At 43.8% G+C, this 15,871-nt stretch overlaps 1 protein-coding gene across 2 annotated transcripts; it reads right to left on the bottom strand.

Moving 5' to 3' along the window:
• Window positions 1-1,945: 1,945 nt before the first annotated feature.
• AURKA (aurora kinase A) lies at window positions 1,946-15,398 on the bottom strand. 2 transcript variants are annotated; one of them, XM_075011634.1, is made up of 9 exons: window positions 15,276-15,398; window positions 14,259-14,317; window positions 9,492-9,780; window positions 8,810-8,864; window positions 7,749-7,940; window positions 5,788-5,926; window positions 4,324-4,472; window positions 3,425-3,599; window positions 1,946-2,723 (listed from the first exon to the last, which is right to left on the bottom strand). In XM_075011634.1, exons 2-9 carry the CDS (start codon window positions 14,310-14,312, stop codon window positions 2,532-2,534), a joined length of 1,245 nt encoding a protein of 414 aa, XP_074867735.1. In that variant the 5' UTR covers window positions 14,313-14,317; window positions 15,276-15,398; the 3' UTR covers window positions 1,946-2,531. The 2 variants fall into 2 exon arrangements, with proteins under 2 accessions (XP_074867735.1, XP_074867736.1); XM_075011635.1 differs by lacking the exon at window positions 7,749-7,940.
• Between the last annotated feature and the right edge of the window lie 473 nt (window positions 15,399-15,871).

The raw sequence follows: 15,871 nt of genomic DNA, 5'->3' as shown, positions 1-15,871 counted from the left end.
CCATGCTATAGAACAATTAATCTATTTTTAATCTAGGCTGGAACAACTGTCTAGACTTCTGCATTCTTGGTGGTCACTTGGTAGCGAGTAGGATGTCTTTGTCACCCTCCTCTGTGAGTCCATTGATGGCCAATCAGTCCAATTTTGGAGCTACAGATCTTATTACAGAAGGGGCAGGTGTTGGTAGCTGTTGGAGGGGTGTAGGGCAGTTTTTGACTCTCTTCTTCTCAGTGTCTTGTCAGCATTGCGGTGGGACCTCTTAAATTGCACCAACCCCTCATGGATTACCTTTCTCCATTGTGAATGGTCTTGGGCAAGGTTGTCCCAAGTCTCTTCTGCATTACAGCCTAGCCTAGGTGGTCTTCAGAACCTCCTGTTGTGTGCTTCAAAGGAATATCTAGTTTTCATTTCAGTTGATCTTCCCTGAGCTCCAAGTTGCATCATTCCTGTTGGCTTTCTCAACCCCTGCCACTGCCTGGGTCCCTCTGCTGTGGACCTTTGCATAGCAGCAGGCACCTGTGCTATCAGCCCTCTCCACCCACCTCCACATGGGTCCCCCTGCTGAACTCCCCACAATGATTTATACAGCCCACCTCACATGTGAGCCAAGAAGTCAAGTTAGGGAACCCCATGGCAGCAAAGCCATCCACTATGTGCTGCTCATTTCCCACAATCATGATGTTCCTCAGGAGATGCTGACAGATTACACTGGCTTCCTACACCACCACTACAGCCCGCCCTGTAGATCTGCCAACCCCAAACTGATTTGCAACTGACCAGCAACTGTTGGGCATTGTAAACTTCCACAGAGCCACTGTAACTTGCTTGTGAAGCGTTAAAGCCAGTTTCATTCTTTTATTGCTCTGCTTCAGGGTGGGGGTCAGCAAATTGCAAAGTTCCATAAAAGTGGACTTGTGCAGCCAAAAGTTCTGCACCCTCTGCTGGTCATTCTAGGCCTCCAAAATGATGTGGTCCTACTAGTATGTGCTGGTTTCAAGAGTCCAAAAACACCACTCCACTATAAGCAATACAGCCAAGGCAACCAGCATTTCTAAGTTCCTGGTCTGCACTTCATTGACTGCATCCCCATCTTCCTCCTCCACAACTATCATCTCTGCCTACTACCTTTGTCAAAGCAAATACCACATGACATTCCAGGAAGTGGCCATAATGGCCTGTGCAATGACTTGAAGCATTTGAGAATCCGTGCTAGTACTAGCACTGGTCTCAGAGAAAATGGCACAATCTGCCATCTGTTTTTGTGCAGTTAGTGGGTGCTCTGAATTGTGGCATAGTGCTTTCTATTCTGGGACAGTGATATCAAGCACCCAGAAGCAAGTGCAGCAACTTTTTTGGCCCCCCTGCAACCCCATGGTACAACTCCCCCAGAATGCAACAGGGCTAAGGTATTGTGGGGTAGGTACCCACAATACATTGCCTTATCCACCTTCAACTGCATAAGCAATGGAGCTGCACTAAAGTGACTTGGAGAAACGGTAAGGCAACTTTCTGGAATGTTTGGGGACAATTAACTTCTAAAGTTTAAGATAAAATGTTAAATCAGTTAAAATATATTTCTTAGTGTAGACAGCCTTATTCTAGTAGAAATGGCTTCCAGGAGTTAGGAAGCTACTTCTGTTTTGAAAAGATTATTAGCCTACTCCCCTCTCAACCTCAAAACTGGATTTTACAGTAGGTTATACCAATATAAAACTTTGCTTATGATAAATTTTTAAGCCTTTATTGCACAGCTCCATGGAGGGTTATTAGAGTAATCAGGTTCTAAAGTCTTTCTGAAAGTTTTCATTTTAGTCTGATACACTGCTTTTCTGGTATAAGAATATGGATAATAGGTCCAGCAGCATGTGTGGAAAAAACAAACATTACCACACACTTAGATTTAACAAGTATTTATTTAACAAAGTTCAAATGCCTCACCCCTCAAGACTACAGGAGGCCAAGGAGTACACAGAAGCAAGAAATACACATAGTATAAGATATTTATGAAGAGGCACATTCATCTCATTCAGGTTCAGATCACTGCACATATGTGATAATCTTAGCAGCCCAATAAATTAGAATGCAGGTAACTCAAGGCTTTTATTATTGCACTGTTTGATCACAAAGAATACTCCAAACCACAGTTGTCTTGTGCTATGAGGATGTATGAGCTGGAAGACTGAGCACATCACAAGGCAAGAACCCAGCTTTGTCTCACCTCAACATATATGGTCCACGTGCAAACTGGACTTCATGTAGGTTGGCTAATATTCCATCAGCTTCTTTAAGTACTTCTGGTCAAACTGATCTGTTATATATAAAATTGTTTTCTTCATTGTAAGAGAGCATTAAATGGTGACTAGCCCACACACCTGAATTGTTCACTGCTCTCCCAGTTTGTTTTAATGATCAGGTCTATGCCTGGTGGCAAGCAGCCTTTCCTGGCTGCATTACAGTAGTCATGGCTACAAGGTTCTCCTTTTTATTACAATCCATTTGAGACTGTTTATAATATCAAAGTGAACATCTGGCTAGGACTGTGTTCTGTTACTAGGAGCAGCCTCACTCTTCCGAATGCTTGGCTGTTTTGTAGAGTTTGTGGTAATCCATGGATGTTCAAGAACATCTTTCAGTGGTAGTCTCTGGTATGGATTATGCTTCAAGAGCTTTAAAATTAGATCTTTAGCACCCTCAGTTACAAAAGGAGGAAATTTGAATTCCACCTAAAAAGCAAGAAATAAATTACTATTCGAGTAAATACAGAAAAGAAAACAGATCATATTAAGTGTTAGGAATTGTTTTGGTTTGTACAGGAACTATAACACTACATGATCACATCAGTTTCAATTACTTTGGTAATTTATTTCAAAAACACCTGTCAGCAAGTATGTCTAACAATACAGACACACAAAAATCCCATGGGAGCAGCAAGTTAAAGAAATCCCTATTACAACTCAGTTCCTGTTTCTTTGCCCCTGCCTTTAGTCCATTTGGGACTGATGCCCCTTCACACATCCAAAGCCCAGCTGTAGGAACACCCCAGATCAGTCACTAGTCCTTCCCTGACCCCTCACAGAAGGCTGGGATGCAGAGGGAGAAACAGCTTGATGTTGGGTCCCAGGCTTGCGTGTAATTTCATGCACATCACCATCTCCTTTCCTCAGGATGGGTCTCTACACGGGCACAAATCTTCAAAATGGCCATGCTAGTAGCCATTTTGATGATTACTAATGAGGTGCTGAATTGAATATTCCACACCTCATTAGCACTGGGACGCTTCCAGCCATGGCTTGGGAAATCAGGGACCTATTTTTCTTCCTCTAAGTAGCTGAGAAAACCATTTCAGTATTATCACCCCCATATCTATGTAACATCACTTAATAGGTGATCTAGGGGGAAGAAGTGAAAATGACCCAATACTTGCCTTTGAAATACTTCTGTAGGTTTCCTGATATGTCTCTGCCTCAAAAGGGGGTTTCCCTACTAGAAATTCATAACACAGAACTCCCAGGCTCCACAGATCCACCTTTTCATCATGTGTTCTCCCTTCAATCATTTCAGGAGGCAAATAGTCAAGTGTACCACAAAGAGTTGTCCTCCTAAAACACACATAAATGGTTTCATATTAACAGAGAGGAAGCCGTGCTACTCTATACACTATCAAAACAAAAAGCAGTATTTGTTTTGGTGGTTTCATACTGAAACTGTTTGCCTTTATTGAGCACTATTATCCATTTCTGTCACTCAAAATTACTTTGCTTGAACAGATTCCACCCAGAACTTCTACTTTCACCAATATTTAATCAAGTTTGCACAATTGAATTAATTTTTAGACACCATCTTGAAGACAACTGTACTGATAATTTGGTGCATTGTTACAAAAGTGCCTAAGTAAATACTGCATTTGGTGCCCCCTTTGCCCTAATAAAGGGCTCATTTCAAATTTCAGTACAAAGCACAATGACAGAAGGCACAGATCTGTACTCTTTAATTACTAGTGGAAACCCTAGTGTTCTACTCAGGGGCAAGCCAAGGTTTCAAATACAGCAAAACCATGCTTTCTTGCTGCCTTCTACAACATATTGAAGAGCATTGGGATGAAGGTTGGACAGTGACTTGTAAATAAACTGGGCAAACCAACCAGTTTTTGGGTGCATATTTCTAGACAAATCCTAATTGTGTGATTCAGTCTCCATGCACCACACTGCACAAGTAGTGCTGTGACAGTGATATATATTTACTACACACTACAGTTTTATTTAGAGCCACAAAGCTTTGCACAGCATCTAGAGATGATAGGATATGTAGCATCTGAGTTCTTACCTAGATGATGGAGCATGCACAGACCATCCAAAGTCAGCAATCTTTAGCTCTCCGTTTGAACCAAGCAGCAAGTTTTCTGGCTTGATGTCTCTATGAATCACTCTCTTTGAATGACAATACGATAGAGCATCGGCCAATTCTGTCATATACTGTAAAGGAGTGATCCCAAGAGATAGTACACATTAAAAACATAGTAACGTTTCAGGGGCCAGCAACCTGCGGCTCTGTAAGGAGCCACTTGTGGCTCTGAGCACTGTTGCCACGCACTCCACTTGTGGCTCTGGAGGCTGCTGCCACTTAAACAATGTCTGCAGTTAAAATGGAATTTAGATTTTGTTTAAGCGGCAGCAGCAGCCTTTAGAGCCGCAAGTGGAGTCAGCGTCAGCCAGCTCGCCCCCGGACATGACCAGAGCTGCTTCCTCCACTCCCAGCTCGGGGGAACTTGTCCTCTTTTGGCTGCCAACTTGCTCCCACCCACACACGCGGCACTGTGCTTAGCAGCAGCGAGGGAGTGAGCAGGCAGCTCTGCTCCAGCCACCCTAGGGAGCCATAGCCGAAGGAGGAAGAGAGGTGGTCACTCTTCTGCCGCCTGTTTGCTCCCCCCTCCCGTTGCCACCAGCTCAGAAGCACCCACACACAGCACCTGGCACTAGCTCTGCTGCTGCCCAGACCACACCATCTGCCTGCACTGCCACGGATGCAGGGTGGGCACTGGCTCTGGGCTGCCTCCTTGTACCTCAGTAGACAGAGGAGGTGGGAAACATGCAAAGCACCTGAGCCAGGTAAACACTGGGGATGGGGGCGAGAGTTTGAGGCTTAAGAGGTTAAACCTAGGGATGGGGGAAACTTTCTAACTGATACACACATTATGTGTGCACTGTTCTTAAAATAGGGGTGACAAATATTACTGTTTGACTATTTATTATGCACGTTCATTGTGGCTTGACATATTGCTTTTGTAACCAAATTTGGAAAAAAGGCTTTTCTCGCCATTTCACTTACAGACCCATGGATTAACTGTTAGAGAAGAACATGGTGTGTGTTATTCATCCACTGTGAAATTGACAGAGTTGTCACTTTCAGCCCAATAAGGTCTATTCTTATCACTATCTACTAAATTATTTCACCCTTTGAAGTCCAGTTGTTTATTTAATGATGTGCTCTACAGCACGCTCCCCTCTTCTCTGTACTCACCTGAAATGTCTAACACCCTAGAATAGCAGCCAATAATGAACTGTCATGATGCACATAGTGACTAACTTCCCAGACTATTCCTAAATAGCTAGTTTCAAAACTAAAAAGATTAAAGAATCAGTTCTGCTTAGTTACCAAATGCATTGACTTCAGTGAAGATGCACTCATATACCCAATATCAGATTTTGCTCTAGAAGTTTAAACTTCGTGCTTCAGATTTTAACTGTGTTGGCTAAGTTGGCAGATGATAAAATACACTATTACACCTACAGTAGCAGTTCTCTGTTCATCAAACTTGGTTAGCTTCTGCAACTCTTTGTAGACTTCCCCACGAGGTGCATATTCTAGAATTAGGTAAACTCTTGTGGCATCATGGAAGTAGCCATACAACCTGAGAATATTGGGATGCCTGCAAGAAAATGTGTATATTTTTCTGTCATAAGACATCTCAACACAGACATACAAAATACTTTTTTTAGTCACCTATATACATGTTCTGTAGTTAGTAGTGCTTACTTAGAGTTTCATGCATTGGAGTTGCTAGATGTTTTTCATTCCACTCCCTACAATTTACACCAATGAAGCACGTCAACTTTAGTTTATAAAAGGCCCTTTTGACTTGATGTTGTAGAAACTTTTTAAAATTTGCTAGCCATAGCATTCCATAAATGTCTTCACTTTAGTTCTATAGCATTTCACCTCAGAGCGCTTCTATTTGGCAAGTCTGTGTGTGGTTTAAGCTAATAAATAAAGTTGCTAGAGTTTATGGTGCACTGTTTTAACTTCCCTTTCTTTTTCGTCCATTGATCTAACTCTGCCTCCCCACAGCTCCACAAACACACACTATTCAGCTTTCAAGAGACACCTTGCAAGTGTACCTCTCACTTTCTAGATGGCCTTCCCAGCCATACTATCAAGATCAAAGTTCTGCTCGCCTCTCGATTATACATTTGCCTAATCAGGTAGGATCCCCAGATTTGCTACTAAGACTAGATTATACATTTTCAGTAGCTAAATTTTGCTTTCATTCAACACGAAGGCTTCAAAAACACTTCCCAAAGAGTCCACAGGTCACTTGTGTACAAACATTGGAATTTAGACTAAAAACCATCAACTTACAACATACCCATTGAAGAATACTTTCTCCATGCTACATTTAAGCTAATTAAACTTGCTTTAAAATATTTGATGCCAATTGGCAAGTAGCCAACTTCAATATTTTCCCAGTTATTAGTTGTCTTTTATTTGAAGTGTCTTTCCTACAGCAACAGCACATTGATTTTTTTCCCTTTTTAATTAAGCAAGTATGATTTGAAAGCTGTAAGAACTGACAGGGGGCCTGCAGGTGTAGTGCCAAATTACTTTCGACTTTCTAAGTTCCTATTGTCTCTTTGTTCAAGTTACTGAAGGAGCTTACAGAAAGGATACACCTTAAATTGCTGTTTGCAACTACTACAGCCTAAAGTTTTAATTTGTGTATTTTTGTGCTAATAAATAGCAAATTTCTCACTGCCATAATTTGCTGTTCATAGACATACACAAAAGAAAGGCACATTCAGCGTAAAGTGCACACTACTTCTTATGCTTCTTGTGGAGGTTGGAGTAATTAAGTGAATGGGAGAGCTCTCTCTCAAGTCAACTTTGAGTGCCTGCACTAGTATAATAGTCAGTAATGTAGCCATAGCCTCTGGGATGTTAAATATCTTTTCCCGCTCCCAAAATGTGGGAGACTAGAACATTTAAGAAAGACAAAGGGGTTGCAAAGACTTGTGCTGTCTGCAACTAAGCACTGAATGGGAAGAGTCCCCTATATAATGTTTTACAGAGGGTAGAGCCTTTATAAGGCCAATTTCTTTGTTTCCTAATATGCACTTCATAAGGGTGAACACAAAATACAAAAACATGCAACTGACCACCGCTCTGACAGGCTGCTGTAACAAAGCACAAAAACCTGACCTGTAAATTCATATTGCAAGCTCTGCATACGTGATATTTTGTAAGTGATCAACCTTAGTTAGATAAAGAAAATGCTTAATGTACAAAAACTGAAGATCCTGCCCATATATGATGAGAGACACAGAAGACTGTTTTGCCCAGGCTATCCAAGAGTAATTTTACAAGATATTCCTATCCTCCTCCTTTAATTGAAGGTCAGGATATACAACAGAATACAATGATCTATCCTTTTCTCTGGAAGCGCATATAAAATACTAGTTTTAGATAAATTTTACCTAAGATGAGACTGTATTTCTACTTCTCTCCGCAGCTGATGTTCTACTCCTGCTTTCTCCAGCTGTGTTTTAAACAACACCTTCAGTGCTAGGATAAATTTACTTTGCTTTTCACGAGCCAGATACACATTTCCAAACTTTCCTTTCCCCAGAGGACGGCCAATTTCAAAGTCATCAAGACACCACTGCCTTCTGTGAAAAAATTAAATAGTTTTATATTGCCAGAAACCACACAAGGAATTTAATTTTTTTTAATCACACTACGATAACGTCCCAGAATAAAACTCTATTGTTGAAGTCAAATGAGTTAATCCAAATGTATGCTAATTTATCTAAGATCTAAATCTGGCCTCCCTCCTCAGGTCAAGCCACCAAGGAAAAGGAATGGTACGTGTAAGGGTCAATTTTCATCCCAGATTTCTGTAACCATTCTGCAATTGTGCAATGTGGACACAAATGCCTAATTTGTGCCAATTCAAGGTGTGCACATTAGTGGTAGAGAGTGCATGCATCTAAATTCAGTGCACATGCTCTTGCAAACTGAGCCACAACTCAATCTTCCACATATACTTTCTTTCTACATTCATGTATACATGCAGCTGCTTGGAGAGTCTGGAAGAAGACAGTTCACATTTGGTTTCAAAATATAAATCTTGTCCAGCTTCATGAAAAAAAAATTAAGTTGAGGTTTTTCCATACAAGGAAAAAAGCTTCACTGAGAATAACTTCTTTAAATAAAACTTAAGTTATTTTTGGCTAAAAAGTATGCAGATTTTTAATTTTAAAAAACTATGAAGGCCTCTGCTCTTGAAGACTATCAGGTCATGAAACCGAATAAAGATACCCTAGGATTTCAAAAAGGTATTTCAATCATAGCTTCAAAATAGTATGGTATTTACAACTGCAAAGATAGCATTTCTGGTAACAAACAGGCTCAAAAACAATAGTTGTGGTAAGTCACAAAACATTTTGCATCCAAATTGCTACAGTGTTTAGTCTTAAATACAAAGTATGAGGCCCAGTCCCCAAGGACATCAGTGGCAACATACCCCTTGACTTACTTCTTAGTTTCTTCATTTTTCTGTCCAGATGTCCCTTCTGCTTCAAGGTTTTTTGCTGCACATAAGAATTGAACACCTTTGTAACTATAGTTAAGAAACACCACCACCACCACATGTCTGAAAAAATTATTTTGGAACCAATTTGATTCCCCAGTTTTGCAGAGAAGCCAGGCACAAACACTAGGGACAACCTGAGCCTATTTCGTATCTCATAGTGCAGCCAGTATCATGGCATCTAAATGTCAGTGACCACTATAGTCATATATGACTAAGATATTAAGATTGCCTATGGAAGTGTAGGCCACATACCTCACTAGTCAATTTATCATAGCTACAAGTGATTTTTTAAATTCAGTGAAACTTTCTATACAAGCCTGAACTACCCTTCTAACTTGTCTTCCCTTTAGTAAAATATAATGAGTACACTTCTGTAGATTGTAAGGTATTTTGGGCAGTGACTGTCCTTTTGTTCTGTTCTTGCACAGCAGTTAGCACAGCTGGGTCCTGGTCCACAACTGGAATTCAGAGATGTCATAATAATAATAAAAAAAGAATTGGTTCAAGATGAAACTAGAACGATCTCTTGTACATACTGGAAGAATAGATGCTGATTCAGTTAATATACTGACATTGTCTGCAGATTATTTGAGATTAAACCATTTATTTACACAGTTACACTTACCAGAAACTGAGACCTGTGGAGGTTCCTCATTGTTTTTACTTGGAGCCTGAGCCCCAGAAATTGGCTGCACTAAAGAAATTGGTCGAGGCTGCTGCTTCAATTGGTTTTGAGACTGTTTCTGGTTTGACATTGCAGATTTTTGAACTTGTGACTGTACAGGAACTCGCTGAGCCAAATTTGAAGGACAAAAGACACGCTGTGCCTGGACTCCACTTCCAGGTACCCGATTCTGAGACTGCTGCTGATGCACAGGGAGACGTTTTGGACCATCCCCAATGGAAGGTAGATTCTAAAACAAAAAAACCACACATTTTAATTACAGAAAAACTAAGTACAACATACCAGATGTTCTGGTTTTTTCCTGTTTATTCCTTGGTCCCGTCCTTTTATTAATGCAGGCAAGTGTTTTTCCCTACCTACAAATGGGCTAATTATAATTAGCTCCATTATGCTAAATTAACATACCCAATGAGCGTTTTAAAAACACATAAATCAGACAGAACGGACAATAACATAAAATCATAGAAATGTAGAATTGGAAGGTTCATAAGCAGGTCATCTAATCCAGTCCCCCTGACTGAGCCAGAACTAAGGCCTGGTATATAATAGATAGGTCAACATAATGCAACTTATGTCAACCTTACCCTGTAAGCTGAGGGCTTAGGTGGCCACCCAGGAGAGATTCAAATGTCACCCAGCTGCTTAGCAGAATGCCCACTGCTAGCAGAATGTTTCCACTGGTGGTGAAAATTCCCACATGCCTTGGTGCACATAACAAAAATTTATTCTGCCCATGGATGGAAAAAGAGTTAGAGGAAACATTGCCGCAAGAATCTACAATAAAATGTAGCTTCCACTGAGGTAAATTGCCCACTGAATTGAGAACTCCACCTCTATGGCTATGTCTACACTAGCCCGCGCCTTTCGAAAGGGGGATGCTAATGAGACACTTTGGGATATGCTAATAAGATGCTTCCATGAATATGCAGTGCCTCATTATCATAATGGCAGCCACAGCCATTCGAAAGTGCAACTTTCGAATAGCACACCATGGCTGCGTCTACACGTGCACGCTACTTCGAAGTAGCGGCAGTAACTTCGAAATAGCGCCCGTCACGTCTACACGTGTTGGGCGCTATTTCGAAGTTGAAATCGACGTTAGGCGGCGAGACGTCGAAGTCGCTAACCCCATGAGCGGATGGGAATAGCGCCCTACTTCGACGTTCAACATCGAAGTAGAGACGTGTAGACGATCCGCGTCCCGCAACATCGAAATAGCGGGGTCCTCCATGGCGGCCATCAGCTGGGGGGTTGAGAGATACTCTCTCTCCAGCCCTTGCAGGGCTCTGTGGTCACCGTGGGCAGCAGCCCTTAGCCCAGGGCTTCTGGCTGCTGCTGCTGCAGCTGGGGGTCCGTGCTGCATATACAGGGTCTGCAACTAGTTGTTGGCTCTGTGTATCTTGCACTGTTTAATGAAAGTGTGTCTGGGAGGGGCCCTTTAAGGGAGCGACTTGCTGTTGAGTCCGCCCCGTGACCCTGTCTGCAGCTGTGCCTGGCTCCCTTATTTCGATGTGTGCTACTTTGGCGTGTAGACGTTCCCTCGCTGTGCCTATTTCGATGTTGGGCTGAGCAACGTCGAAGTTGAACATCGACGTTGCCAGCCCTGGAGGACGTGTAGACGTTATTCATCGAAATAGCCTATTTCGATGTCGCAACATCGAAATAAGCTATTTCGAAGTTGGGTGCACGTGTAGACGTAGCCCATCCGTGTAGACGGGGGCCTTTCGAAAGTTTTAGGAATAAGAGGCTTTCAAAGACGGGGGGGGTCAAGTTAGCATATCCTAAAGTATCTTGTTAGCATCCCCCTTTTGAAAGGCAGGGGCTGGTGTAGACATAGCCTATCAGAGGCATAGCCCTTAAGTCAATGTAGTTGATGCCGTTATCAGTGTAGAGACACAGCATTACATTGTCAGCATGCCATGATGTGCCACACAGTTAAGTCAGCAGAAGTGCTCCTGCTGAGTATGCAGACTGCAAACAGGAATGTAATACGGACATGAAACACCACTTTACTTACTGCAGTGGCTGTATATTGATTTAACTTAAGTTGTCTTAATTCTGTACTGTAGACATGCCTTAAGTATCTCATCAGCTACTGGTTCTGAACCAGGGGTCTGGGACCCCCTCGGGGGCTGCAAGCAGTTTTTAAGGGATCCACTAAGCACGGCCAGCAGGTGCTTCGGCCTGGGAAGAAAGCTGAAACCTCATGTATGAGGCTGAAGACTGGGGCTACAAAACCACCACCACTTGGGACTAGAAGCTAAATGGCTTAGGCATCAGCATACACGGCCCTGTGTGGTGTGGGCCCCAGGCAGTTGTCTGGGATGGACCTCATGATGCTGCTCCTGGTTTTTATATGCAGAAAAATAGTTGTTGTAGCACAAGTGGGCTGTAGAGCTTCTTAAAGCTGGGGCCGGGGGGCACAGATCAGAAAGAAAATATTGACAGCTCTTTGTGTAGACCTTTGTTTTTCCAAGTTACAGGTCCAACCCAGTACTGGGCCATGGAATGCCAGGCACTGGGTCGATTAGGTGACCAGCAGAGGTGCTAAAGAACGCTCCCTGCTGTTCTGGCAAATGGGACAACACAGCACCCCAGCAGGTCCCTGGGTGGGAGGTGGAGCAGTCACAGCCTGGGGCTCTGCACACTGCAACCCACCCTGAGGGGGCAACACCAGAAAAAAGTCTGAAAACAACTGACCTACACCACCATGACAGATGCTTGTCTGTCCTGTTTTTAAAAATCTCTAATGATGAAATTCAATAACCTCGCTAAGCAATTTTTTTTCCAGATTTCAACTGCCCTTGTTAGGAAGTTATCCTCACATCTAACCTAAAAATCTCCTTTACCTTAATTTAAGTCCATTACTTCCTGTTCTCCTTGTCAACTGAGGACAATTTTCCCATTCCTCATTCTAACTTCCTTTTACACACTTGAAGATTTATATCCCCGCCTCACTACACTAGTCTAGGTCAGTGGTTTGTAAACTTTTTCTTGCAACCCAGTTGAATAAAAAACTGTTGATATCCATGTTCCCACATAATTATATCTTTTCACTAAAGTGCAGGCTCCAGGGTGGGGCCAGAGATGAAGGATTGGGTACAGGAGAAAGATTTGGAATCAGGAGGGGTGCTCAGGGCTGAGACATAGGATTACCTTCAGGAACTCCTCGTCAGTGGCATAATGGGGGTGCTAAGAGTATCCCTGCCCATTCTGGCACCACAGACTTCACTAAACCCAGAAAGCAGCCAGCAGCACGTCCAGCTCCTAGGCAGTGTTCCATGTAAACTATGCACTTGTGCAGCTGCTCAGGAGAAATCCAATACTGCCAGCTGATTAACAGAAAACCCACAGCTAGGCTTTTTTTTTATTTCTACTGGTGGTGCTCATTTTCAGATGCCTCCATGTGCATATAAAAATTTATTCCACACATGTATGGAAAAATCCACATATAGATGGAAAAGATTGGTGGGAACATTGCTCCTAAGCTGACACACACACAAGCAGCTCTTACACATTGTTATTGATAACAAGCACCATCCTCTACCCCAAGCTCCTGACCAAGAGTAAAGAGCCAGTTCTTGGGTTGGGGGGACAGTGTTCAGAGCCCAGTGGCTCATTTAGGAGTTGGACCTGCTGCTGGCTGCTTCCAGGGCACAATCAGTCCATTGTGCCAAAACAGGCAGGAAGCCTGCTTTAGTTCCTCCCTCCCACCCGTTAGTCAACCTACAGCAAAAAGACCCAGTGTTTGATAGTCTGTTATCCAGTTCTGGGTCAGGAGCCGTAGATTAAAAAAACCGCTCTATACTAAAACAGGTCCATTTTTTCCCTGTGGTACAGTCCCAAGAACTGAACACTTCACTGCAGATCTCAATGCTGAGTGGAGTGGAAGAATTACTTCTCCTGTCTTGTTTGCAACATTCCCATCAATATATCTCAGCATGATATTCAGTCTTGAAGATCTACATCACAATTCTGCCTGCCATTCTGAAACACACACACACACACAGAGGCCGTGTCTACACTAGCCAAAAACTTCGAAATTACCATGCAAATGGCCATTTCAAAGTTTACTAATGAAGCGCTGAAATATATATTCAGTGCCTCATTAGCATGTGGGCGGCCGCGGCACTTCGAAATTGACGCGGCTCGCCCAGACAGGACTCCTTTTCGAAAGGACCCCGGCTACTTCCAAGTCCCCTTATTCCCATGAGCAGATGTGAATAAGGGGACTTCAAAGTAGCCTGGGTCCTTTCAAAAAGGAGACCCTCTGGATGAGCTGCACGGCAGCGAGCCGCGTCAATTTCAAAGTGCTGCGGCCACCCGCATGCTAATGAGGCGCTGAATAAGTATTTCAGCGCTTCATTAGTAAACTTCGAAATGGCCATTTGCATGGCCATTTCAAAGTTTTTGGCTAGTGTAGACATAGCCACAGGCAGGCAAGAAAGAGAAAACACTAATGGCATGCAGAAGTAGTCTGTAGAAGCTTTACAAGTTGTATTCTGGGTGGCATCTTTTCACATCAATGAGCTTCTGATAAAGTAGCTTGGTGAATATTCTGTCAGAGAAAAGCGCTTCAAGAAAAAAGGGGGCATGTTAATATTCAGCACAGATAATTTGTGGAGTTTACAAATAGAGTTCTATAGTCCTTGTCCAACCAAGCCAAGTAAAATGCATTTATTTAGTAAGTGTGAAAGACCACTTTACCTTAACACTGTGACCAGGGAGCCCATTGGAGTTCTCTTTACCATTTTTCTCCATGTTGCCTAAACACAGAATATGTAAATTGCAGTCATGTCTCATGTAGGGACATTATTAACAGGAAATGTCTTATATACATAGCATCCTCCTCATCACCCTTTGTACTTCATCACACCCCCATCATTCCCAAGTTGCTATCCTCAGCCACAACCTGTATCACCACATACATTTTTCCCTCTCCGCCTCCACTGGTACCATCTGCAATCACCTCCCACTACCACCAGGGGAGAGAGTTAGATCATAAGCGTTTCTAGAGACCAAAAAAAAAAATCTAGAAAACCCGTATCAATTGCAATCCCCCCCATACAATCCCATCACTGTAATCTACATCAAGGTCTTCAGATCGACCCCCTTTTACAACCCTTTCCCAATTACAAGGGTACACCTCCCTGCAGTTCCTGCTTACAACTGCCGCGAATACAACAGCATACAGCCTCATGTAACCCTCCTCACCCCTATCCTGCTGCAATACCCCCCATCCCGCACCGGGGGAAAGCCCCCGCTCCCGACCCACCGGTTTACCCACAACGCACTCGAGCGGCCTCAACCCTTAAGCACCCGCAGCCCCTTTCCCGCGAGAACCTTCTTTCCCCTCGCTCCTCGGCGACCCCCTCCTCACCACCCTTCATCCCCTCTCCCCAAGCTCCCGTACTCCTCACAGCCCCAGCCGCCAGAGCTGTTTGAATTCAAACCGCCCTCCCAGCGATACCCTTTAAACCGCCGCCTCTCGCCATTGGCCCTTCCCAAGCTCCGCCCCTGTCGCCCGAGTCTCGCCGCTCCCCCCAATTCCCGCGTTGCCTGAACACGCAAATTTGCGAGCTCCTGCAAGTCGTCCTTCACACCCCACCCCCCCGGTGGTGCAGTAACTGAGGGAGTCGCAAGAACGTCGCGGCGCTGTGACCACCCGCCCGCCATTGGGCACGGAGAACCGCTGACAGCGCCGCCGCACCACTTGTCACTCACCTGCAGCGTGGCTCCAACGTCCCCTCCGCGCCTCACAGCCCGTAACTGACGCGATTCTGGCGTTTGCCCCAGGCACGCAGCACAGAGAAAGGACCCTTTCACAGACAGTTGAATGACCTGCTGATGAAGAACTGATTTTTTTAGGTTGCCCGATCGCGGAGGTTCCCCATTGGCCCCTCTCGGCCACGTGACAAGGAAAGCTACCAGTTACTGCGATCCGCTCATTTTTTAAAATAGACGCACACTGTGGCCTCGCGAGCCCACGTGCCAAAGTGAATGCCCGCGAGAATTGCTTCGTAGCTACGACGTGATCGCGAGAACAGGGTCATGCCGGCGGGGGAGGTTTTCAAAATGGTCGTTACGCTTTCGCGCTGAGAGTCAGTTAGAAGCAACCGTTTTAAAGGAAGCTCCCGACACCTCCGCACAGCAAACCCAGCAACTTCCACACACACCCCTCAAATAAGGCCTAGCTGGGGAAAACAACAAGCCCAAAGCCGCTGAAATGAACTGCGTTGCTATGGGTGGGTGTACTGAAGATACGTCATTTGCATAAGGACCCAACTAAGCAGATCCTTTGTAAACTCCATAACGGTCTA

Source organism: Carettochelys insculpta, chromosome 17, assembly GCF_033958435.1.
Source record: "Carettochelys insculpta isolate YL-2023 chromosome 17, ASM3395843v1, whole genome shotgun sequence".
Classification (NCBI taxonomy): Eukaryota; Metazoa; Chordata; order Testudines; family Carettochelyidae; genus Carettochelys; species Carettochelys insculpta.
The sequence above is the reverse complement of the archived record's forward strand: the minus strand, read 5'-3'. Positions and strand labels throughout refer to the sequence as shown.